The sequence below is a fragment of the Dipodomys ordii genome, unplaced genomic scaffold, assembly GCF_000151885.1.
Source record: "Dipodomys ordii isolate 6190 unplaced genomic scaffold, Dord_2.0 Scaffold82, whole genome shotgun sequence".
Taxonomy (NCBI): Eukaryota; Metazoa; Chordata; class Mammalia; order Rodentia; family Heteromyidae; genus Dipodomys; species Dipodomys ordii.
The window spans coordinates 9,569,682-9,595,240 of record NW_012267298.1 but is presented as its reverse complement, the minus strand read 5'-3'; the positions used below and the strand labels follow the sequence as shown (position 1 = coordinate 9,595,240).

Below are 25,559 nucleotides of genomic sequence, written 5' to 3'. Positions count from 1 at the left end.
ACATAGTGCATTAAAAATAACAACAAAGAAAAACCTCTTGTGTCCACATCTTGGAGTTCATTTCGCTTAGTATCATCCTCTATGGTCATATGTACATGGTGTCTAGTGAGTATCACTGCTGTGTGTGTTCACCCTTTGTCTCACCATTTCTGTGTTTCCCTTTCCCTCCCCAATCAGATGAACTTCCATATAAGGCAAAAGGTACAGAAATAAAAACAATAACAAATGAGAGAGAGAAAAAAACAAAAACCAAGGAGCAGAATATCATAAAACCTCCTAAACCCTTCCATTTCTTGGGCTTCATTTTGATAAACATCTATTAGTCTCATTTTATGGATGAGGATATGAAGAGTTAGAGTCATTGTTTCTCTCAAAGCCATACAACCAGGAAGTGGTAGAGCCAGGGTTCCAACTTAGGTACTTTAGGGCCCATGGGAGTTTCTGGGGCATGTGTAGATAGGATGGCTGCCTGGTGTCGGAGAAAGGGTAAATCTATTGCACATCCACCTTCAGAAGAAAAGCAGAAATATTGCAGCAATCATTCACATTATTTTTTAGAATCTTAAAGTCTTTGTGCATGCTTTCTTATTTAGTGCTCACACTTACAAAGCTATGGATTAAGGGTAATAATCTCACTTCCATTTTACATATGGGGAATGATGGAGATGTTGATTCAGAGTGGGAAGGAGGATTTTCACCTTTGCAGCCTGATGTCAGAAAATAGCAGTGTGGAGGATGGGAGACAAGGGGAGGAGGAGGAAGACAATGAGAGACACTGGGACATGTGGAGGAGTGTATGACCTGAGACAAAGACTTGAGCATGGAACTGAGCCAGAGATGCACTGCCATGAAGCGGAGTCTAGCACAGGGAAAGTGCTTCGTATTGGAGCTTGAGATTGAGACTTTACTGCAGGGAGTCTCAGCCTCCTCATTTAAAAGAAGAGGAAAAATATTTCTTCGTAAGTGTATCCATATCTAGTATGATAGCACACTACAATGCTAGCTTTTTTGTAGCAAATTTTAGTTCTTTCTTTATAAGTATGTTTTTATCTTATTTGCTGTTGATATTTCAGTTACATGAGTAAGGTAATGAATACATTTCCTGTTGAGCATTGTTACTCCCTCCTTCGTTTTTCTCCTACTATCCCTTCCTTCCTCACCTCCCCAACTCCTCCCCCCTGCGAAGTTGTATAATTTTCAACAAAGCGTCTTGTACATCTGATTGTTACAGTGGGTTAACCTGTATTGTTATTATAAAGGTGATGTGCAGAGAGGTTCCAGTTATATGTAATGCTTTTGTAAATGTTAATTCTAGTTTAAAATTTTTCCCTTCCTGGTGAGGAGAATATCATCCATAGAAGGAGATGATATCTTTGCCTTTATTTTAAAATGAGACAGAATAAGTGAAAGGTGTGTTGTGTGCTTGTGTGTATGTATATGTGTTTGGAGGGAAGGGCAGGTAATAAGCAACCACTTGTGAAATGAATGGTCAGAAAGGTCAGTGGCTTCATTCTAGATTATCTTGCAATCCAGATTAATGAGGGACCTCACAGCCAGGATCTGCATAGCCACAGTTCCTAGGAAGCTGCAGGAGGGTCAGCCTCCAGTGAGTTCTCCTTCCCAGACTAATGCATTCTTGGAGGATGGCTGGGGGGACAGGCCTTTCTTTGCCAGTCTTATTTCCAAGGAACTTGTGGCAAGAGACTGTGCTGACTTTCCTTGTGTGTACGAAGTGAAAGATGTGATTATGCAAAACAAAGCTAAGAGCAAGTTATTTATAGTACTTGGTTTCAGCGAAATGTTAGCTATTAAGGCTTTTAATTTAAAAAACAACAAATTTTAAACCCCAAAGATAAATTCCATCCATATGTCTCTGCCTGAATTGTGATTAACTGGGAAGACATTTTCAAAGCAGCTTTTGGAGGAGAGATTTCCATTCCTGAAGGATGAGCACATTCTTGCAAAGCAACAGAAGCCAAGAAAAAAAAATGAAGGGATTAGGAAGAGTTTTATTAATAAAAAAAAAAACGCATTGACATTTGTTCTGCAGCAGGACCTGGTCCTGAACTCAGGGTCCCCGGTGATGCCCAGATTAAAAGTGAGTAAAACCCCGTGGCCCTGTTAATGATGCCAGGTTAGTGGGGCCATATGGAAAGAAAATAGTTTTTCAGCTGTAGACCAGGTGGATATTCTCAGTGACTGTCACAGATGCGAGAATTGCCTGATCGGCACAGAGCTAACAAGCACTAGTCTTATGTTGCTAGAACCTGGTGTTTTTCACCCTGCAAGAAGGTATAGACTTGTAACATCAATATAAAATGACCTGAAAGTTTTTTAGCTTAAAAAAAAGATTTTAAAAAGACAGGATGGAGACTACACAAAACATTGTTGCAGAGAACATTTGGCTCATGGGCTTTCAGCCTACAAATTTGAAAAGAGAAATCACTGGCATTGGAAGCATCCAATGGTAAGACAGGAAAGAAGCATGGAGCTCTGTGAGTTACAGAGGCTGCTCATACTGACTGGGCCAGCACAGAATAGAAGGAAAGGTGAAATCTGACCCTTGGCATGCGAATTTCCCTGAATATGAGAACAGAAGAAATACGACCATGCTCATCTTTGGGTGTATGTGAAAAGTACAGACCATTTTTGGTGGTGGTGGTGGTGGCATTATTTTTAAAACTCAAGGTGAAAGGATGGGAAATATTTAAGGGGAGGTTCTTGGATCACCAATGATTTCAAATGTAGTGAATTCCAAGACAAAACTTAAAGAGGTTTGCTTTCTTACGAGCTTGGTCCAGCTTGGAAATGACTTCATTTTCTTGTGTACTTCTTCAGCATGAGAGCACTGGTATCTGCCAGTGATGGCACTGGAGAAATCCCAGTTTGGGACTTCTGTCCCTTGCTGGCTAACTTGGGCTCTGTGGCTGCATCCTTCCCAGCGAGGGGCTATGAGCCCCTTGTTCCTGCCTAAAAGAATGCCAGGTCAAAGCTTTATTTGAGCAACAAAGCTTTCAAAAGCCCTCAAATAAGGACCCTGGTTGAATCCTTTTTGAAAATATGCTTCTCCCAGATGGGCTGCATAAATCCTTCCCTTCCACTTAGCACTAATATTCCCAGATGTCCCATTCCTCCCAAAGTGCGTGGGGCATGCACGTCGGAACTGCCTTGGGCACAAGTGGCATTGATTTTCATGCTGTGATTTCCGTTTCTCTTCTTTGGGAAGTAGACCGCTCAATGCTACATGTAGACAGGAGTTGACCCCTAACAGCCCTTGGGCTTTATTTCTTTTGCAGGTGGAAGATGCCCTGAGTGAAGTCGAGTTTCAGCTCAAGGTGGACCTGCACTTCACAGACAGCGAGCAGCAGTGAGTGTTATGGAAATCCCACAGTTGTGGTAGCTGGTGTCTTCCTCTAGCGTGTCCCATGCCTGGGCTGTGAGCCTCAGAAGGGGCCACAGATGCCCGGTTCCTACATCCTACCACCGATACTGCTGGCCGGGAGCTTGGGCTGAAGGGGTCAGCCTGGGATCCTGAAGCTGTGCATGTTAGGCAGAAGCTTTGGTTCTACACACAGATGTCTCCTACTTTCTGGCTTTTTGAACCAGTAACTATTCATTCAAGGTAGGTTACAACCATCAAAGCGACTTCCAAAGGAGCGGACGTTCTCCCGTGATTTCTTGTCGTTGTACTGAATGTCTGCTATTATATTTCAACTCTCTGAAAATTGAAAATCCATTTATGTATAACCTGCTGATTGAATAAGCAGGAGGCAATTCCTCGCCTCCCCCTTCCTTTTCTGTTCACTGCTTCCTTCAGGTTTGCCCTGTGGCCTCTTCCTCCTTCCTTGGGATGAATAACATTGTAGTTACTGTACATTCTTTCAGGAAATAGATAAAGCATCTTTTTCTTAGGTATTAATAAACCATATACAAGTATGATTCCCCAACTCTGAAGTCTTATTCAGTTTTATAATTTCTTTGTTCATGTCCATTCTCCATGCAACCCTCAGATCAGGCTTCCATGGGCCCCGAAACTTCTTTCCCTTGGAGAAAAGATGAAGCAGGGGGCTTTGTATTGCTTCCCTAGCTTTCTCCTGTGCTGTGGTTTTTGAGTCAGGTACAGTGATGAGGAGAGGAAGGGGAGAGGGTTGGAAAATCTTATAGGCTGCTTATCAGCAGGGAAGCAGGGCCCCTAACTGACAGATGGTCAGTCACCCTTAGGATATCTTTGTGAATTCCTTGGGGATGTATGCATCCTCACAGCCCCAGCCTTGTCATTCTCTGATGTGGCCTTTTATGGCCAGATCACTTGTGTCTTGGAGGAACCTTGAGACAGATGCTTTTCCAGAGACCCTGTAATGTGGCTGTGGAAAATGCAGTTATGCAAATCCTGTCCCACAGATATGGGGAATCCCTTCCTTCAAGTTCATTCCTGTTACAGTGGGATGGGGAATCCCTTCCTTCAAGTCCACCTCTGTTACAGTGGGATATTCAAGTTTTCACTGGCCTTTCTCCTGAGGGCATGTTCATGACCACCGAGGGACAAGACCTGTCTTCCCACAGTTCGAAGCAGTAGAGTTCCAACTGCCAAGATGAAGAGACGCAAAAGGGTTCATTTTACCTCCATTTTGATACCAGAATCTTGATATGCATTGACCACTGCTCTATAAAAATGAACCTTCATGCCGAGTCTCTAAAACCTCTTCCTCTTTCCCTTTGGAAAATAGCAAACCAGGAAGCTGAAGCGAAAATACTGGTGAATGAATTTTCTCTTATCTTCGAAGCTGAGACTCCTTCTTAGGACTTTCTGCACTTCTCAGGAATTGCTGAGATTGTCTCATCTGTGTAGTCTCTCTAACTCTTGTGCCTCATGTGGGAGTTAGGAAGGATTGAAGCAGGAAGGGTTGGATCAGGAAGGATCTCCACTGAGGAGTCAGACACATGGTGGTGACTGGGCCTTGAGGACCCACATGGGTTAAAAGCTTAGATGGTGGGTGGTGCCTGCTCACTCAGTGGGGAGAGGATCTGTCCAGGGTCCTGATCCAGTATCTGCACTCAGTGCCTTAAACTGCACCCTCCTGTCTTTATCATGACCTGACTGGATACCAGCTTCTCTCATCACATCAGCTCCTCCCTTGGTGGGATGGTAGAGGCTAAGAAATCCCATCTATATGCACAGAATCCACATACGATGCTTGTGCAGGGAATCTCTTTCATCATCTTTCCAGTAACCCACTCATTTCCTATGTCCTTATGCCAAGCTCATTCGGAGAGTTTTATCCACAGCCCCCTGGCAGACACTTCTGATCAGCCATCAAACCCTGCTGCTGCTTTCAAATGGAGCTTAGAAACTGTAAACCATTTAAAGAGTTTTAATGATAAGCTATAGTGGACACTGTTACTGAGACCTTCTTGCCAGCAAAAGTGGGACTTATTCGAAATCCTATGTATAGGAAATTGGCCCTATCAAAGTCTATAAAGTGCAGCAACTTAAGCTGTTCACTCATCCACTATTAAATATAGAGCAAATGCCTGCATTTTCCCAGATCTCACTAGCCTTGTTTATGAAATAAGGATAAGGGTCATTTAATAAGCCTTTAATGAAGATGAAGAGAGACTCTGTGTGTGTGTGTGTGTGTGTGTGTGTGTGTGTGTGTGTGTGTGTACAGGCAAGTGCACATTCTGCTAGATAAATGGCTTCTTCATCTGTATGGATTATTAGATGTGTTGTTTCCTCTGTATAACACGAAACACTTAATAACAACCAGAGCGGGGCCTTTCATGCGGCCTAAGATTATCTGAGAGAAACAGGAAGCCAGAAGCTGGGAAAATTGGAAATGCTGTATTTTTTTCATTTTCATAAATTGGGTTTGAGGATGATAAGGTATGTGGAGTACATCCTTGGGGGTAGACATTAGCCTTTGAAGCATTGCTCTGTCAGCTAGCTTCCTCAGTGCTGGGTAGAAAACAACCCAAAAGGCACAGAGTGCACAAGACTGCACATCAAATACCAAGGTTGAAAGGCTACCAGTGTCCATCTTGCCCAGCCCACCCTGGTGAGGGGAAAGACGCTGCCCTTTGGGGCTTTTGGACATGTTCAAAGATATGGGCGGTGGTCCTGGATTCTAGCAGATAGAGATCAACGATGCTTTGGACACTTTACCATGCATAGGTCAGAGCCTCTCCTCACAGCAGATCATGATTTATCTCCAAAACCAGTATCAACCCCTGCTCACACAAGGGAAGACAATTGTTCCTCCCCAGTGTATCCTTCTCTGTCCCTGAGAAGCTCAGGCACATGGGAAATTCTTTCTTACCTTCAGGGAAGGCCATCCTTGTGTTTTCCCCTTGTTTGATCTCAGATGTATTCCTTGCGAATGTCTGGAAAATACTCTCATTCTGGATAGCTCTTCAGATAAGAAAAGTTCTTAAGTTACACTTTAGGTCAAACATGGGAGCTCTCTCCCTGTGAGCATGATTTTTCTTGTTTACTATTTATCTATTTAGTTATTTATGTATTTATGTATGTATTATTTATTTATAGTTAGATTTGGCTCCTTTACAAGAATCTAGGCATTTCTTCTCAGTGCTATCAGCTGTAACTCTGTCTTCTGTCTTCTCTAAGCTTGCTCGCTCGCTCTCTCTTTCTCTCTCTCCCATACACACACAAACACTGAAGCTGAACTGGGGAGTTCCATGGGGGCTCTATCCATTTCCAAGCCCAGTAGACAATTTCTGGCCTCCTTCATTCTTTCCTCCTACCAATGTGGTTTAAACTCTAGTTAACATTTTTTGAATCTTGTCTAATTGAGGTATGTTTAACATCCTGTTGGCCATGACTTAAGGATATTTCTGTGACTGCCAGGAACTACTGTGTGAATAGACTACTAACGCTAACTCAGAACAGACTATGGTCAAAAAGGCCTCATCTCATGATGTTGAACAAGTTCATGGGCTCACGTTAATTACTTCCTCTTCTGCAAGTGGAGTAGTATTAGTAAACATTGTACTTGAGAGTCTTATAGAGGAAGGGAAAAAGCAGTTTGGGGTGAGGTCACAATAAATTGTGATCTGGATTAAACACATAATGTTTTTATGTGTTTATGAGACTTGCAGTGTGGATTCTTCAGTCCTTCCTTCCTCACCTTCATCCTGATGGGAGAGAAACTGTTCTGTGTGGTGTCTTTACGAAGTGATGCTGGTCCCCAGAGGTTTTGTGGCTCGTGGCATTTGTATGCACATAAGCAACAATGCTTCCAGGGGGCTTGGGTCCCTCTTCTCCTCTCCCTGTCTCCTCTCTCCTTACAGGTAAAGGACAGAAAAACATCTTCTCTGCTCTACTCCTGAATTATATCCATGTAGGCTTCCCACTCACCTTGCAGGGCTTGTGTGACAAGTATTCAGAGATTGAGATTCCAGCTGGCCAACACCTCTGGCGGTGTTTATTTAGAGACTGGATTGATAACCAAATACGCCATGGGGCCTTTTCTGCCAGTTGGCTCTCACTTAGGGTGAGACCCATAGCCATTACAAATGTTAAAAAACATAAGGGGCTCTTCCTAAAACTTGCCAGACTGTCTCAGCATTGTACATTGGGAGTCATTCATGATTGTGGCCAGTCAAATAGTCAGCTGATTATTTTAATAGGCACGCGTGTGACAAACTTCCCCAGTTATGCCAGGGATTACGGAGATGCCGGGCTTCACAAAGCCAGTTCATTGCAGGCCTTGTCCCTAGGGTCGTAGAACTCTAAGAGAAGCACAAAACTCAGAACTCAGAACATCCTTGCAAGATTCAGTGTTGGAGCCTGGGGGAGGAGGAGAGGGGACACCAGGAAGGCAGGAGGGAGAGGAGGGCTGCACTGGAAGGAGAGCTGGGTATCATCATGGCCATCACTGAGGTGTGGGCTTGGTGTCAGTGTCAGCAGAGCCGAGCTCAGAGCTGCCACGTAGCCTTGGTCTTCGCTTGCCCGTCATGAAGAAGTGGCAGAATGTCCCATGGATCGAGTAAGAAGATGCGTGTCTGGTATGTGGAGAGGCACTCCTGCAGACCATCACTCACGATGGCGCCCTCTCTTGCCTTCCAGGCTGAGGGACGTGGCCGGTGCCCCGATGATCAGCAGTCGCACACTGGGTCTGCACTTCCACCCGCGGCGGGGTCTGCACCACCAGGTCCCGGTTATGTTTGACTACTTCCACCTGTCGGTGATCTCGGTGACCGTCCACGCCGCCCTGGTAGCTCTTCAGCAGCCCCTGATCAGGTATGAGGTCGGAGGCAGCCTGCAGGCATGGGGAGACACTTCCTATCACAGCGGGGCTGGAGTAACCCTGGAGGGTCAGCCCCGGGCAGGTTTGCACCTGGGAGGCTGCAGGTTTAGGCTTGGGCCTTGCTGGGAGAAGCAGAAAAGGCAGGGGAGAGGGCGGAGAACACGTGTCCAACACAGGACCTGGACACCCGCCCGCCAGCTCACACTGGGAGAGCCTGAGTTCATTCCCAGGCTCTCACTTGGCCTTATCTGAGAAGTTACCTAGTGTTCCAAAGTCTGACTCTAAAACTGGAACTCACTTGCGTGGCATCTTCATAAAGTTCTAGTGAGTTCCAGATGGGGCCAGCAGGGCCGGGTGCAAGATTCCAGCCTGGCTCACCTTCATGGATGACACTTGCTAAGATGCAAGTGTAGCTTTAAGATCTACCACCTTAGTTTCAGTGCAGGGTTCAGGGTGTGGGCTGTCTGCTCTGGGAACAGCAGCGGTGGCAGGGATTCTACCCTGAGATCAGGGAGCTGTTCCGCTGAAGGCCAGGTAACAACCTGATAGGAAGGAGAGCTTCCTTCCAGGCAGTCTGTAGCCTAGTCAGTGGTCCCCATAAAGCTGGCATCAAAACCATCTTCCTGCCTAGCTGCACTACTGATTTCCTGGGGAGCTTTGAATAAGTCACCTGTCTTCTCTAAAACATCCGCTTCAACACAGACAAACAAAACCAAATAAAGAGAATGCTTTAAAAAAAAAAATAGGATGTGGGCTGGGCGCCGGTGGCTCACTCCTGTCATCCTAGCTACTCAGGAGGCTGATATATGAGGATGGCAGTTCAAAGCCAGCCTAGGCAGGCAAGTCCCTGAGTCTCTTATGTGCAATTAACCACCAGAAAACTGGAAGTGGCGCTGTGACTCAAGTGGTAGAGTGCTCACTTGGAGCTGAAGAGCTCAGGGATAGCTCCTAGGCCCAGAGTTCAAGCCTCATGACCACCACCAACAAAAACAAGGATAAGTCCAGAGCACCCCAGTGGCTGAAACCTGCTGAATTCCAGGTACTTCAGGGCCTGCAAGGGACACAGAGATGCTGTGAGCTCTAGTTCAGAGTGGTACCTGTCAAATGGGACGGCGGGGGGGGGGGGAATGTAAGGAATTGGTAGGTCAGAGTTTAAAAACATGAGCTTTAGGACCAGATAGGCCCGGGTAGTGACATGGAGCCCTACCTACATACTCTGAAGCACGGAGGCTTCAGCGACCCCCAGGGTTAAATGAGATCGTGCATGTGAAGTCAATGGCCATGCATTAATAGACTAATTTTATTTAGCATCTGCCACATTTCAGTCACTGGTTTAGGCACCACCTGTATAGCACTAGTGAACAGTTAACAAATGGCAAGTACACTTCATCCTAGAGAAAGGCAGTTCTACTTGAGGCCTGATGCAAGTCTTTCTAGAAGAAATCGCCTTTGTGTTCCACCCAGAGGAAAAGAAGAAAAAAAAAAAGAATTTGGGCGGGGGCTGGGGGAGGGAGAGCGCAGCAAGGTTTTAATTTAAGGCACCATTAATGATGCACTAAGGAATTGCAAATGAGTTTATTATGTGTGAAGAAGGCAGTGGAGGATTGAGCAGGGGTGACCCTAGGACCACACCTTCGATCACAGGCTTCCAGTTCACTGTACTGTGATTGGAATCTTGGTGACATCCTCCCCAGGACTTGGGAAGCTGGGAAATGTCAGCAGGGAGTTTAACCTGGACCAGAGGGCTCCCCCGTGCAAGTTTTCCTGCGGCAACCTCCTAGAAGAGGATTTTAAAAGCTGCAGCATGAGTTGGAACTTCTCCACAGATGGAGTAAAAATAGACCTACCTTCCGCTCTGGAATCTGCAGCAAGTTTCTGCTTTAGCTCTTAGTATCTGGAGCAAAGGGAATCCTTTAAGTTCATGGGAAGTGCCTGTCAAATAGGGCAAGAGCTAGCTTTTCTAGGAAAGGTTTACATAGCATCAGTCAGATCCAGCAAGTACGCAGCAGGGGTGAAGTGAAAATTCACCTCCAAAGACCTCAGTCTTCACTGAAACAGATGGAAGAGAAGGATCCAACTTTGAACCTTACTTGGGTTTAACAGTTTTTCTGGAGAGATCTCCATCCCACCGGGAAGGCTAGCTGAAGGTCACACTTAGGTAAATGACCAGCTGTATGTTTGGATACACATATCTGTCCTGTCTGAACTCCAGGAATGTTCTTTCTACATTCGTCTTCCAGCTTCCTGTAAACTCATTTGAACTCTTCATTCAAAGCAAACCCTAGCCAGGTATCTCAAGAGGCTGAATTCTGGAGGAACTTGGCCCAGGCAGAAAAATCGTGCTCCATTCCAGCACCAGTGAACCAGTGAAAAGCAGGACTAGAGATACATCCCAAGTAGTAGAGCACTAACCCAGCAAGCGCCAGGCCCTGAGTCCAAACCCACATGCACCAAAAACAAAAACAAATCAGGAGAATGACAATACTGCATCACACAGTTCCTTGATGCTGACCCCCTGACAGACTCTAAAACCTGCGACTGCTCATGGCCACATGGTACAGTGGTGTGATGTCTGCCTAGCAGAAATATTTTCCCAAATATTTTCAGTCTATGGTTGATGGAATCTCCAGAATTCAAGGATATTGTGGACAAATTTACAATTGTTGTATTACAAACAACTATAAAAATGTTACATATGTATATATTTATGTGTACGCATATACATATGAGTAACGTTTACATGTATTCCTATGTGCATTGAATGCTTTTATGTTGGTTAAATTGTCTACTGTGGTTACTTCATTTATTGAATCATTACTGTTTGGCACACTGGTGTTTAAATCTCAGAGAATCCTTGTAATGACCCCATGGTTCAAGTACATTCTTGGTCCTGCCCCACGTGAGGGGCTTCTAGGTGATTGCCTCGTAACCACCCAGCCTGATATGTGGTACAAGGCTAATAGTATTTGAATAAATAACAGAAATGTAACATTAACATTAGCCTGCTTGTGCTCAGGCACAAGCATAAATCCCTTGGATAAAATTCCCCCGCGATTCTCTTGGTAACGATGACATCATTTGGGTCTATTTGTTATTGAGCCCCTCTTGTTGCTACTTACATGGCTGAGATCAAATGGATTCCATTCAGATCCCACCTGGGCAAATTTGAAAGACTCCTATGTCCAATTAACCAGCACAAACTGGAACTGAAGAATTTGCTCAAGTGGTAGAACACCAGTCTAGAGCCCATAAATGCTGAGGGAGAGAGTTAATGGGAGGCCCTGTCTTCAAGCCCCAGTTCAGGCACACACATAATAGTAACAACAACAATAACACTAATAATAATAACAATAATACATGATGAACCATTAGGTTTCTTTTTAGAAAATATCATTCACCGTAAACGCAAGACAAAAATGACCTTTCCTAACCTCCTTGGATTCTAACATGGATTGCTGCCAGTACCCCATGTCAGCTGATCATGACTGTGTGAGGTACAGCGCCAGGAACTATTTGTATATTTGTCTGTGAACCAGATTACCATATTCCCAGCTAAGCCGGATCTCAGGAATGCTTTGTCAGTGATGGCTGTCTTGGCATTCTTAACACGTGTGTGAATCATGACCGTTGGTGTTGCTTAGAAAGAGACGGGGAGGAGGTGGCGCTGTGGCTCAAGTGGTAGAGCGCTTGCCTTGAGCTGAAGAGCTGAGGGACAGCGCCCAGGCCCAGAGTTCAGGCCCCACGACACACCAAAATAAAAAAAACAAAATGCTAGAAAGAGACAGGGTGGAAGAGCTTGCTCCAGCTGACGCCTTTACAAGGAGGCAGAGACAGGATTCAGTGCAAGCGTGATCTGGTCCATTTGCCCTTCCACCTGCCCCTGTGGTTGATGTCGCCTTGGAACTCAGCCTCAGTGTCTCTCAGTGCATGATCCTCGGTTCTCAACTTACCCGCCAGGTGCCGGTTGGGTGTCCTTGTCAGTCACCTTCCTATCCCCTGTGGGGAGAGGCTTCATTCACGCTGACCCCGCGGTCGCCCCCAGATCGCTCCTGGGGGAGGGGCCTGAGGGGTGCCCCCCTGCTTTGCTGACATGGGTTCCTCCCTTTTCTTCTCTTTCTTTTGCTCCCAGTTTCACTCGTCCTGGAAGAGGCTCGTGGCTCGGGAAAGGTGGCCCAGACGCGGGACCCGAGCCGTCCGTTATTTCTCTGGAAAACTTAGTGTTTGGAGCTGGATACTGCAAGCCCACTTCCTCAGAGGTACTGTCTGCACGGGCCACAGGCCCATCCCCTGCGAACCTCAGGAGTTGCAGGGGGTGTGGGGGGTGGGGGCGGGGGCTCTCCTACTCTTCTTTGATCCTGCCAGCTCACTGTGCTCTGTACCATGCAACGCAGAGCTGGACCACATCCGTGCATTGCATTTGTCTGTTGCATAGATCATAATGTCCCCAGCGAGTCGGGATACAGGGAGCACTTTGCCCAGCTCTTCCCACCTGGAGATGTGTCCAGTCGGTCCGGTTACTGCCTAACCGTCCTTGTCTTCGTCACGGCAATATCTCTCGAACACACTGCCAATGCCAAGCCCTGGGGTGGACGCAGGGTGTGTGGACCACCCGCGGTGCCCTTTGGAGACCTTGGCTCTCTGGAGGCAGGACTTTCCTCCGACTCTGGGGTGACACCCAAGGTTTGCTGGTGTCCAGTCCGTTCCGCCTTCTAAATCGTGTGCCTTCTTTTATTTGCTTCCTCCCTGTGCATCGGTGCCCACACCTGCAGTGGATTGCTAACAGTTAACAATCTCGTGGGCAGTTATGTGTATCCAAAGTTGTAGTGACTGGAAAAATGTTAAACAAGTACTTGGCGCTCATTAGTTGATGAATAAATATGCCCATCCTGTCCTCTCTGCGCCTCTGCGGGTGGCCACCCCTCTGTGATGGGCGGGGGTGCTCACACACAGCATGCCTGTCTGTGTCTCTCCTAAGCTGATCTGTGGTAGGTTTTGATTGGTGGCTTGTTTGGGAATAACCAGACCGTATTACTCAGGACTAACCAGAGAATGGATGGGAGGTTTCCCTTCCTTCCCAGAAGGAATTGGTTCATACTGGTTACAGAGGCTGGGGAGTATCCGAATCTGCATTGGGCTATCTTGGAGGGAGCCTGTTGGCAGGGCATGGACCTATCTCTATCTCTGCCTGTGCCCTACCCTGGTAACAGGGCCAGATGAGAAGCCTCTCTACTCTCATGGCTGGCAGCAGAGCCCTCATCTTGCAATGAGTGTGTGGCACACTCCTAGCATCCTTCCCAATGTCTTTATGATGTCTTCTGGGCCCTGGAAGAAGCCTTTGCTGGGAACTCCTCACAGTCAGGCTCTCCCGCTACCCAGATCTTTCTTTTAAAACCCACAACACACTGGTCCCAAGATGCCTTCCTCTGAGCTGGAGTGAAGAGGAAGCTCTCAGGCTGTTTTCTGGGTGACGGCCTGGGTGGTTAATGACTGTCTCAATTCAAGGCATTTTTAATACTTGCTTCCCACAGGAAGGTCCTTAGCTGCCAAAGTATATGGGAGAATGATCATAAACTTCCTGCCCTGGAGGAACTCGGGTGCCCAGCTCCATGCAGAGCTGGCCAGGCCTGCTCCCGTGCAGCTGGAAGTCACTCTGAGCTCCTGAGAAGTGAGGCTTGCTTGCATGTGCTCTGGGGATCCCCGGCTCTTCTGCACAAGGCCTCCGTGCAGAGATCATCTCCTTCCGTCTTCTCCCCCAGGGCCTTGCACCTGCTGACTGCAGGGCATACAAACGAACATGAGCTGAATGAATGTTTGGTGCACGTATATGAATCATGCTTAGGTACGGAGCTCAATGGCCAGAGAGTTAAACCACAAGGCTATCTGGTGGATTCCTGTGGTAGCAGGCAGAAATGAATGAGAGCCAATGTAAAATGATGGATGTCTCCATATAAGTTTTTCCTGGGAGACTGCAGAGACCAGAGACCTGGGCAGAATGGGACAGTGTGCATTGTAGATCATGTCAGCCATCACCCTGTGTTCCCGAGGATCTATGATGTACCTGGTCACACCCTGGTGAACTCTGTCTTCATGTGGCTTGGGGGGGGGGGGAGAAGGCAGGGTTCCAATACCTGCTATGATGGATTCCGTGTGACTTTGGGGGAATGTAGCCCTGAGGAAAATCAGTTTCTACCGCTGTGAAATGGGATGATACTTCATTTCTGTGTATGTGAAAACCATGACAGACATAGATTTGGCTGGCCCATAGTATTGTGTAGTGTCATTTTTTTAATATCTTTTTTCTTCTGGGGACATGCCTGTCTTTCTTAAGAATAGAAAAAAAATGGAGTGTTTGTGAGGGCTTGGTTTGGACCTGCTCACAGCCCATAGCTGGATGGATTTGTCTCAGGCTTCTGTTCTGTTCCTGTGCATTTTCCAAGGGAGTCCTGTCAGAGTGTGTGGATTCTGTGCTGAGTGCCCACCCTGGGCCCCAGGAGCCAGGGCTGCCAAGAAGAGAACACAACCCATTCCCCCACCCCATCGAGAGCCCTGCCCCCAGCCCCCGCCGTCCCTAGCATTAGCACACAGCTCTGGAATCTGGGCAGCTGGAGGGATTAGAGGGCAGTGCTGCCCAATAAGCCATTCTTGGCAGAGGTGTCTGCAAACCCAGAGCTGGGTGACATAAAAATCCCTGGGAAGTGGAGGATGACAGTGTGAACTGTGATTCCCCCCCCCTGCAGCTCCTCCCTCCCTCCCAGTGCTCCTTGGGTGTCTAGACCTTGGGGTTCAGAGTTAGTAAAGGGTCGTGTTCCTTCTTTTCTCAAGCAGTGGCTGTGCACTCTGGGAATTACGTGTGCCCTCTGACTCTTGGCTTATCTCATGAAGGACACTAGCCCCACAGGGCTGCCAAGAGGATTAAATGAAATCATGTTCTATAGCCTAGCCCTAAAGCCCCAAGAGAACCTTCTGTGGATATTATTGTCCCTTTCATTTATCTGCATCCCAAGACCCAGTGTGGCCACAGCAACCTGGGGAAGAGCCTGAAGAGCCTGAAGTGCAGCTTTGTTCTTGGCTTCAACATTCACCAGCTCTGTGACCCTGGCACAACCATTTGCCTTCTCTGGGCCTTGGTTTCCCAAGGTGTAGGAAGGTGATTGGATGGGATCTTCCAGCCCTTTCTCTGCTGCTTTTACCTTGATCTCCCTGACACTGCCGCAGAAAGCAGGACGGTGAGCACAAAATGAGGTGCCCACCTCATTCCCCAGGAGAGCAGGGCCACTGGGTTTGTAGGCATCCCCCACTTGACCATAGTCATGTGTGTCTATAAAATCGACAGTTAAAGCTGGAATTTTTAACTCTAGCCTAGAATTCCAAAAATTTCCGAGTAGACGGGAAGGCTGGGGTCCCAGGGAAGAGATATTGAGGTACAGGGGTTAGGGTGGTGGGGTGTGGGTAGGTCAGTCCTTTACCACTAAGAATTTTCAACTGATTTTTGAGGCTTGTCTTTACTATGGAAAGACATCTGCTTTCCTCCAAGGCCAAGTATTCCCATATTGATCTCTTCTGACGAAAGCCTTCACTGCACCACTTAGAGTGTTTGACCCAGTAGCTAGAGGCAGTGGCGTGGCCATGTTGATTCCTAGAGTGACCATCGTCTCCGAAAAACCCCCAGGGTCTGTGAGACTCCCGCTGACGATTGAGTCCAGTGACTCAGAAAATCCCATCTCTTCCCCAGGATGTCCATTTCCTTTCTTGTCAGTGATACTTGGGGGTGGTGAGAGGCTTCGGGGTTCAGGTGGGAGGTGTGCTCTCTGTCTCTCATGCCTGTCTCCTCTCCTGCCCTCCCTGCCTGACCCCTCCAGACAGCTTCAAGATATGAAGTTTTGGGGTTGGCCTGTCCTCTACTGCATGTTAGTACCTACGTCCTGCTTAGCCTATTGTCCTGAGCAAGTCCCGGTGAAACAAAGGAAGGATTAGAAAAATCACCATGAGCAGTGTGTGCCTGGGTGCTGGTCACTTCACATCACACCTGTAAACACCACGTACATATGATGCCTTCAGTCCAGGCAAGGCTCACCTGATACAGAGAAGTTAAGTGAGGTTCTGCAGTTGTGCAGCGAGGTCAGGGCCATGCCAGGATTGTCACACGTCCATGGGACTGAGGCAGCGCTGCTGCCGGCTGCCGCGTTCATGAGTAACTAGCTCCCACATCACTTCTACCACTCTGCCTTCCCCTGGCTCCAAGGTTTCTGCCTGCCTGATGCGCTTGGGGAGCCTCTGTTGAATGAGTGAGTGAAGAAGTCTGTGGACCTGGGGTACCTCGGGGCGGGGGAGCAGAGGCTGGTGAAGGTGGAGTACAGGCAAGGCTTGCTGTGGGGATCCCAGGTGCATGCTGTGGAGATCACAGGTGTGGCATGCTGTGGAGATCCCAGGTGCATGCTGTGGAGATCACAGGTGTGGCATGCTGTGGAGATCACAGGTGCATGCTGTGGAGATCACAGTTGCAAGCTGTGGAGATCACAGGTGTGGCATGCTGTGGAGATCACAGGTGCATGCTGTGGAGATCCCAGGTGCATGCTGTGGAGATCACAGGTACATGCTGTGGAGATCACAGGTGCATGCTGTGGAGATCACAGGTAATGCTGTGGAGATCACAGGTACATGCTGTGGAGATCACAGGTACATGCTGTGGAGATCACAGGTACATGCTGTGGAGATCACAGGTGTGGCATGCTGTGGAGATCACAGTCACAGTTGCAAGCTGTGGAGATCGCAGGTGTGGCATGCTGTGGAGATTGCAGGTGCATGCTGTGGAGATCACAGGTGCATGCTGTGGAGATCACAGGTGTGGCATGCTGTGGAGATCACAGGTGTGGCATGCTGTGGAGATTGCAGACATGGCACACTGTGGAGATCACAGGTGTGGCATGCTGTGGAGATTGCAGGTGCATGCTGTGGAGATCACAGGTGCATGCTGTGGAGATCACAGGTGCATGCTGTGGAGACTGCAGGTGTGGCAGGCATGACTGTGGAGACGGCAGGTGTGGCAGGCGCAGGTGTGGCAGGCGCAGGTGTGGCAGGCGAGGTACTCCTCTGAGATGGAGATCACAGGCGTGGCAGGCGTGGCCATCAAACCCACCTCTTCCCTGCCCTCTCCTGTCTTAGAAGATCTTTGCTGCCCAGGCTGGCTTTGCCCTACAATCCTCAGATCTCAGCCTCCTGAGTAGCTAGGATGACAGGCGTGAGCCAGGCATTTTCAGGTCATAGGTGTGGGGAGATTGAAGAGTGATCATGGACAGGTAATGTCAGCAGCATGTCCACCACTAGGAGATTGTGCAGAGTGAGTGTGACGCATGGATGGCGTCGGCTTGGGGCGTGCCCAGGACGGTTGGTATGGAACAGATTGTGACTGTGACCTCTGCTGAGAGCAGTGGCCAGAGCTGGCCTGAGCTCAGCACTGCGGATGCCTGCGTGGGCCTGTGTGCCTAGACAGCACGTGCCGGGGGTGTGGGCATGAAGCAGTCCTCCCCACAGAGCCTGTGTCCTGTTTTGAAGCCAGTCAACAGACTCGCACACGTGGTTGAGCCGTAGCAGAGGCTGCTGTGGAGTTGATGGAAAGAATCCGCGGAGGCAGGGTCAAACCACATGCTGCCCTGTGAAGCACTTGGGCTGGGCTGCCAGCTTTCCCCTTCTGCCTCTTCTTGGGTCTTAGGTTGGCCTTATGGAACTCCTGAAGGCTGAAAACAAGAAAACATGCAACATGAAGGGGTGTACCATGGCTCCCGAGGGAGGGTGGATTTGGAGTTCTGGTATTCACCACGGCCTACGGCACTTGCCTTGTTAAGCATCCGTTTCCACAGTGACAAGTGTCTACCAAGCGTTTACAGACTCTCGGTGGTTTATTTCATAAGCATAGACACAGGCAGAGTCTGACACATTCGCACTTCCTCAAAGTAGCTCATTATTGAGGAACACCTTTGAATGAGGGCCTCTGCTCCAGGCAGAGAGCACATTTCCTTTATGCTGCTCTTGCTATAGAGGAGAAAACAATCCTTCACCTAACTAGCAGCACCTAGCGGAAGCTTTAAGCAGTCATTTTATTACGTTTATTTAGGAAGAGGGACTATCTTAGCCAGGCTGGCCTCAAACTCAGTCCTTCTGCCTCTGCTTTCCGAGTCCTGGGATTACACTCATGCCTCACTGTGTCTGATTTGGGGTAGATGTGTAGAAATACAGTCTATATCATCGGAGATTCTGATTCAGCCTGGCTATCGTGAAAGTTAAATAGAAGTGCGTATTAAAATCATATCAACAGCAAACTTCTCTGCTCCTCGTGTAGACCTCCCCTTGAAGGCTCCTGGAAGAATCTGGAAGGTACAGATATTGCAGTCCCTCTTATTGCTGACCTCATCACTGAACCCCTCCGAGCTAGAGTTGATGATCCGAGGTCAGAGGTCAGTGAAAGGCATGGCCCGACCCAGAATGTCTGTGAAGAAGCCGCAGAGGCATTAATGCATTCATATATTAACTATCGCAAGGCCGACTGCATGGCTGCTCCCAGCACATGTGAGCTGTCGATGTGTCTCTTGAAGCCTGAATTTCGAGAAAGAAGGAGAACAAGTCCGAGGCTGTCAGAGAAACTCAGGACAGAACCAGATCCCTGCTGCTGATGCCAGCAGCAGAAGGTCAAGAGTGGAGGTCACTCCGAGGGAGAGCTAACAGGTCTCCATGAGGGAGAAACAAAATGCAAGGATGACTGGATTTTTCTTTTCTTTTCTGCCAGCCCTAGGGCTTGAACTCAGAGCTCGGGTGCTATCCCTGAGCTTTTTGGCTCAAGACTGGCACACTGACACTTGAGCCTCAGCTCCACTTCCAGTTTTTTTGTGGTTTTTTTTTTTTTTTGGTGATTAATTTAGAGATGAGTCTCATGAACTTTTCTGCCTGGGCTGGCTTTGAACCAAGAACTTCCGATCTCAGCCTCCTGAGTAGTGGGGATAAAAGACACCCGACACCCATGGCCAGCCTGGATTTCTGTTTTCATTGCTGGGATGGTGGCCTCGCTTTCCTGTTTGTCATCTTCAGCCGTGAGTCCTTGGTTTTCTCTCAGCCTCCATCCTCAGTATTTGCCTTGTGGCGTGATTCCTGAGGGCCCGCGTCGATACCGCGTGCCTTTCTGGGAATACTTTAGTCAACTCTAAAGAAGCCTGCATGGATCAGGTTCCGCTCCCAGCAAGTCCAGTGATTTTAGAGGAACTAGAAGCTTTGATGCTTTACCTAAATGTGTAACTCTTCTCCTCATGAGTGTCTTCTATTCTTCCTGAAAAACAAGCAGTGCCAAAGAAACAGTCTAAGCCCATATCTCCCATAATGGAATATATTTGGTTGTTTCTATTGTTTTGAAAAATCAGTTCTTGAAGATTGAAATAATAACAGATCCATCTAGGCGTGATGGCGTGATACCACCTCTGTTCCCATGGAGACCGGATTGCTTGTGTTCAGCACGGGGTTGTTAATGCCAGTCGCCCCGTACCACACACGTTGACTTAGCCTGGTAAGAAGTACAGGATATTTATCACTGTTTGCAAATGAGTTTTCTCGTGGTAACTTATGTTTACTCTTGCAGTTTTTTAATGGCTTTTTTTTCTCCCTGGGTTGGTTCAGTTTTATTTTCTCAGAGGGCATCCTACCAGGGCTAGGTAAGCAGTTCTCAGCGCAGTTGCCATTCTGATGGGACCATTGTGTATCTGTCATAGTTTGGAGGGAAGCAAGGCATGGAACAGAATCTCCACAGTGCCTTCTCCACCTGGTAGCAGACATCAGTAGTTGAGAAATCCTTTACCCAGGAAAAGAAGAAAGGAGAAGGGATAGCTATCAAGTGAGCTGGCATGTGCTATTCCCATGAAGGTGTCTGTCTTTGCAAACAGCATCGGAATTGTGCAACGTTCTTGAGCCTTATGTATGAGGCCTTTTCTAGGTGACAAGATCAAACATCCACGAAGTTAGGCACACTTCTTCTTCTATGAGAGAGCTAAGTGGTCTCTGTGGAACCCTGAGATTACTTTGTGATTCTGAACGGGCCACAGGGCACCGCCCTGCGGATCGCAGAGCTGGGTTCCGTCTGACACACAAGAGATAATGAGTACCTGCAAGTTCTGGTCTCCTGGCTTCCTTCTCTTGTGTTCATTAGTTTCTCATTACTTTTATTACAGCTACAGTTAGATGCAATAGGAACAGGACTGTGACTGTTTCTTTCTCGTGTGCATACATTTTTAGTTAACTCAAGAACTATCCTTACATAGATTTGGTTTTTATTTCCCCCAGAGTCTCATTGCTTGCGCATTTGGAAATAATCTGAGTTACCACGTTCCCATAAATACTACATTTCCCTCTATTACAGTCTACCAAAGATACTTAGTATGGGAATTAAGTTCGCCTCCCTACTACCTTCATTATTTCAGAGGGAGGTGGTTTTGGTATAGAAGGGAGGATTATTTACAGGGGAGGCATTCCCCATCTGCAGTCTTCTTCCCGTGGGTATTTTGCTGCACCATCCACATGGCTGTGGAAGCTGTGTGGTGGAAAAGATTGCGTTTCTTGGAGTCTGATCTATTCCGTGCCTCCAACATGGCCGGGGGGGGGGTGCACTAGAGATTCCCATAGATAGAAATGCACCAAGGAAAATGACCCCCAGGGAGCAGGCTGGATGCAGGGGTTTCTTCTATCACCTTACAGAGGGTAGTGTTGCAACTCCAGGCCACTTCTTCCAACTGTTAAACAAATACCTCTTTGAACTATATACTAAAGAAAGCTCATTTTCGATGTAGCCATTACTTAGGTAAGTGCATTGTAGCTGAAGCTGCCAGACTCTTGATCTAACAGTGTGTGTTTGTCAGATACTAGATGATGCTGTTGATGCTGGTGATAATGTTGGTGATGGTGATGATGATGGGTAGTGGTGACGGCCAACACATTTAACTTTCACCACATCTATGTGTTATAACTCTATTGTGTTATCCTATGCATCAGGAAACTGAGGTAAGAGTTTGTCACCCTCTCAGATCACACCAGTGGGAAGAGAAGGATCCGGTAGATGTTGCAGCTCAAGTTCCTAGGAAAACTCTGACGTCCTCTAGCTGTGCTATCCACTCTGTGCCTCCGGCTCTAATTTTATGAGATGTTTGGGACTGTAGCTCTGATCCAAGAACATGAGTTAGAGGCAGCCACAGGGGGCTCACACTACCGTCTACTCAAGAGGCTGAGATCTGAGGACCATAGTGCAAAGCCAGCTCGAGCAGGAGACCTTTGGGGATAATTGTCTCCAATTCACCACCCAGAAGCTAGCAGTAGAGCTGTGACTCAATTTCCTTGAGCAAAAGAGCTTGTGCACCGTGCCTAGGCCCTGAGTTTAAATCTCAAAACAAAAAGAAAAAAGAGAAAGAGAGAGAGAAAGAAGGAAAAGAGAAAAGGACATGGTTGATATTATGAATGTGTGCAGTGTAGTGCTTCCCTGGTCAGAGCCCCGGTGCCTGCAGCAGGATTTAGGGAGCTGACTCTCATTTGGCATCCGCTCCGTTCCTCCCATTCATGGTGGCCGCTAGGTGGTGTGAATGCTTAAGAGCACGGAGGTGAGCTTGCTGGATCTTTATCTGTTCTGCCTCTCAGTCCAGGGTCCTGTCTTTCTACCTTGTGCTACTTCTTGTGCTGAAATCCAGTGTTCTCTACCCTGACTCTATAAACCACAATTTGCACAGGAGACAAACTTCCTCTGCATTTGATCCTTAATAAGCTAAAATCTTGTCTCTAAAAGATGAGCCTGCCAGCTCTGAGGGCGAGGTCTTCAAGCAATAAAACACACTAAGTAAAAAAGCGAAGGAAGGAAATTGCACCAACTTGAGCAGAACGCACACGCGCAAACCTTCCTTCCATCTCTCGCTCCTGCTCCTCCATCTGTCTGTAAGTCTCGAATGAGACCTCCCTGGGAGGAAACATTAGAGAACACGCTAAAAGCTGGACAACAGCCTTACAAAGAAACATGGAATGAATTCTAATGATGATACCTACTGTTATTCAATTCATTGTGGTTACTGTTTGTTTAAAAAACAACAACTTTGTATACAGAGCAGAGATGTGACTGATTCTGTGGATTGGCTGAATTCACAATCTGAGATCATAAGTGGCATTTCATTCTCCAATTGGTTCATTCTTTACGGCAACCATGTTGTAGAGAACACAGACTGAGCAGGATCAGCAGCCAGCCTTCCGCATGAGGAGTGGTGCGAGAAGTGTCTGCCTCTCTTGTCTTTGATCTCATAGTCCACGTGTTCCAAAGCCCTTGTATGAATCTGCACAGGACTTACGCTCATTTCCCTTCAACATGCATGGTGTCTCTTGTTCAACACATCACATAGAGCAACACTCTAGTGATGTTCAGGAAACAGAGGCATCCAATTTAAATGTGGAAATAGCATTTTCTCCCTTCAACCTCTCTTCAAGCTAGACTATAAAAAAAGGGTAAGGCTTTCGTGGGATAGGCCACTGCTGTCCTCAGATGACCTGACCTCTAAACAGCCTGCTCGGCAGGATTTGCATAGCACGGCCCTCAAGTGGATGAAATAGTCAGAATCCCACTCGCCAACTGCTAGCTGCGTTGTGGGAGGTTCCACACCGTCTGGGAACCACCGCTACCACAGAACAACTGGGGGAAAATAGTAGAAAGCAAAAGCGCGGTGCTGTCAGTGTTTCCATCGTCGATGGATTGGAAGTGTTCATCCCCAGATGGATAAGTGTTCTCCACAGTGGAATCATGTATTGACAGAGTCTCCCATCTCCAGAGTCATTACCATTCATAGTCCCCCTGGTAAAGCCATCTGAGGACTAGATGTATCATTTAGGGCTAAGCATATTGTTTGGAGCCTCAGTCTATTGCACTGCTAGGAGAAGGCAGCAGGCAGCTGTGTTTGGAAGCTGCAGGGGAGTACAGTGCTGCCTACCCCTTCCTGCCCGCTCCAGGCAGGGGTGAAGGGTTCCATCTACAGAGGGTGACAGCTGGCATTGTCACTCCATCCATCTGGCCATCTGACTTGTTCCCTCTTCATGCTCTCAGACGCAGCCCGAGGGTCATCTCCCTGGTAATACCCACAGGCTGTGTATTACCCCCTCTTCTATGTCCCTATTACAGACCTATTCTTTGTGGAGTATTTATCTTTTGTGACACTCTGTAGAACACTTGGCTTCCCTGCGTTCATTGCTACTCAGCATATTGCTCTAGGTAATTGTCATGGTCATGGTTATTTTGTCCTGGAAGCAATAAATCATTATGGCATATGTAGATACATGGGTCCCATGCCAGGCTTAAGATTCTCACAGTAGTCGACAGAGAACTCACAAATACAAAGCGATCAATAATGATGACCAGCATTAAAGGCAAGGCAAAGGCCTTCACCTCGATTCTGAGCTGTCACCATACACTGTAAATGTTGCTGCTTCAGTGGCCATAGGTTTATTTTAACTTTAAATTCTTTTTCTTTGTGCTGGTACCAGGAGCCTGAACTCAGGAAGGGCCTGGGCACTGTCCCTTGGTTTTATGGGTTCAGGTTGGTGCTCTATCACGTGAGCCATATTTCTATGTCTGGCTTCATAATTCTGGTTAATTGGAGATAAGAGTTTCCTGGACTTTACTGCCTGGGCTGGCTTTGATTTGGGATTCTTATAACTCAACCTCCTAAGTAGCTAGGATGATAGACGTGAGCCACCAGTGCCAGCCGGTGGCCATATGCTTAACAATTTGATCTTAAACACTATGCAGATACAGGCACTAAAACCCTATGACACTATTTGGATACAGCATGGCCAGCTGCAAAATCCAAATTATATTTGAAATTTGTTTAGGTTATTTGTGATCTATTGACTTTTCCAAATGATTTTTGTGGAATGCCCTCATTCCTGACTATGATGTCTAAGAGATCTATTCCGTTGTCTCTTTGAGGTGAGCGTGGGGCTAATAATGATACAAACCTGACAGAACTGACTTGAAGAACTAGATAAACCATGATTTATTGTACAGATATCCTTCTTTGTTATTTTGTTACCCGTGATCAACGTAACTATTTGAATAAGAGCCAAGCATCGTTTTAGCTGTTTCTCTGCAGAGCCAAACCTACCATGATACACCCACGAAGTGCTCTGTGGTTTACTCATCTCTCAAGACCTCCCGGGCAGTTTTCTACAATAAAGTGTTCAATGTTATCACGGAGTCAGCAGTAGGCAGGCCTGTGGACTCTGGATGAGGTGTGCTTCCTTTCCATGTATTGGGAGTCCTGACCTGTTGATGGACTAATCTGGAGAGAAGAACAGGTCTCTTCTCCTTCTCTACCCTGTATTGTGTGTTCAGGTGCTCTGTGAGTCTTAGACAAGGAGCTTTATCAGAAGCAACATTCAGTATCAGAACACAGATTCTGTTTTGAATTCTACTCTAACCTAGTCAACCTCCAGAAATTCCCTACAGAATGAGCCATATGTAAAAGGCCACTCCAGAGAGTACCCAGCTAGGGTCTCGGGCTATGGCTCAAGTGGTTAGAGCATCTGCCTACTAAACTTAAGGGGCCGCGTTCAAGTTTCAGCACTTACAAAAAGGAGAAAAAGAGCACTAGAGGGAGAGACAAAGCAGAGGCACGTGAGAGACCTCAGCACTCATCATTGTACAGTAATGACAGATTCTATGTCCCTGCCCAGTGTTAGTTGGAGGAATTTAATGCCTTTTATAATTAAAAACCACAAGGGCAGAAAGTGTTGAATCTTGGAAGCACAGTAATGAATCGCTCCAGTTGCAGATTAGAGGCAGAACAATAGGCACCTTGTCCCAAGGCCAGGCCACGGAACCCTCCTGTTCCAGACGTAAGTCTGAGTGTGTGACCTTGAAAGGAGCCACTTACATCCGGGTCTGCTGATTCATCGCTTGACCCTTTACACGCTGCATGATGAATCCTGTGTATCTGAGCTCTGCTGTTTTCTGTATCTCTCCTTCTCACTCTCTTGCTGTCCGTGGACGGGTTGCACATCCATCTACCCAGGCGTGCTGACCCCGCGTCCACTAGTGCGCTCGAACCCTGGGCCGATCCCTCTGTAGGATGCAGAATGCAGCCTTTGAGTCAGGCTGTGCTGCTGTGGAATGCGAGACTTGCCTCACAGTATCACACAGGGACTGGGAGCTGGGCAGGAACTTCTCTGGGCCTAGTCCACTTCTGTGAACGTGCTAGGTGGTTCTAGCTTGGTGGGGGCCAGAGAGAAAGCAATGGT

At 47.4% G+C, this 25,559-nt stretch overlaps 1 protein-coding gene across 1 annotated transcript in view; it reads left to right on the top strand.

Annotated features, from left to right (window-relative positions):
* The window catches only part of Fam135b (family with sequence similarity 135, member B), a 139,677-nt gene that overhangs the window by 73,308 nt on the left and 40,810 nt on the right, over nt 1–25,559 (top strand). Inside the window, exons 4-6 of the mRNA XM_013025133.1 lie at nt 3,297–3,367; nt 8,087–8,260; nt 12,397–12,523. Coding sequence (XP_012880587.1) covers nt 3,297–3,367; nt 8,087–8,260; nt 12,397–12,523 — 372 coding nt within the window. The remainder of the gene's footprint in view (nt 1–3,296; nt 3,368–8,086; nt 8,261–12,396; nt 12,524–25,559) is intronic.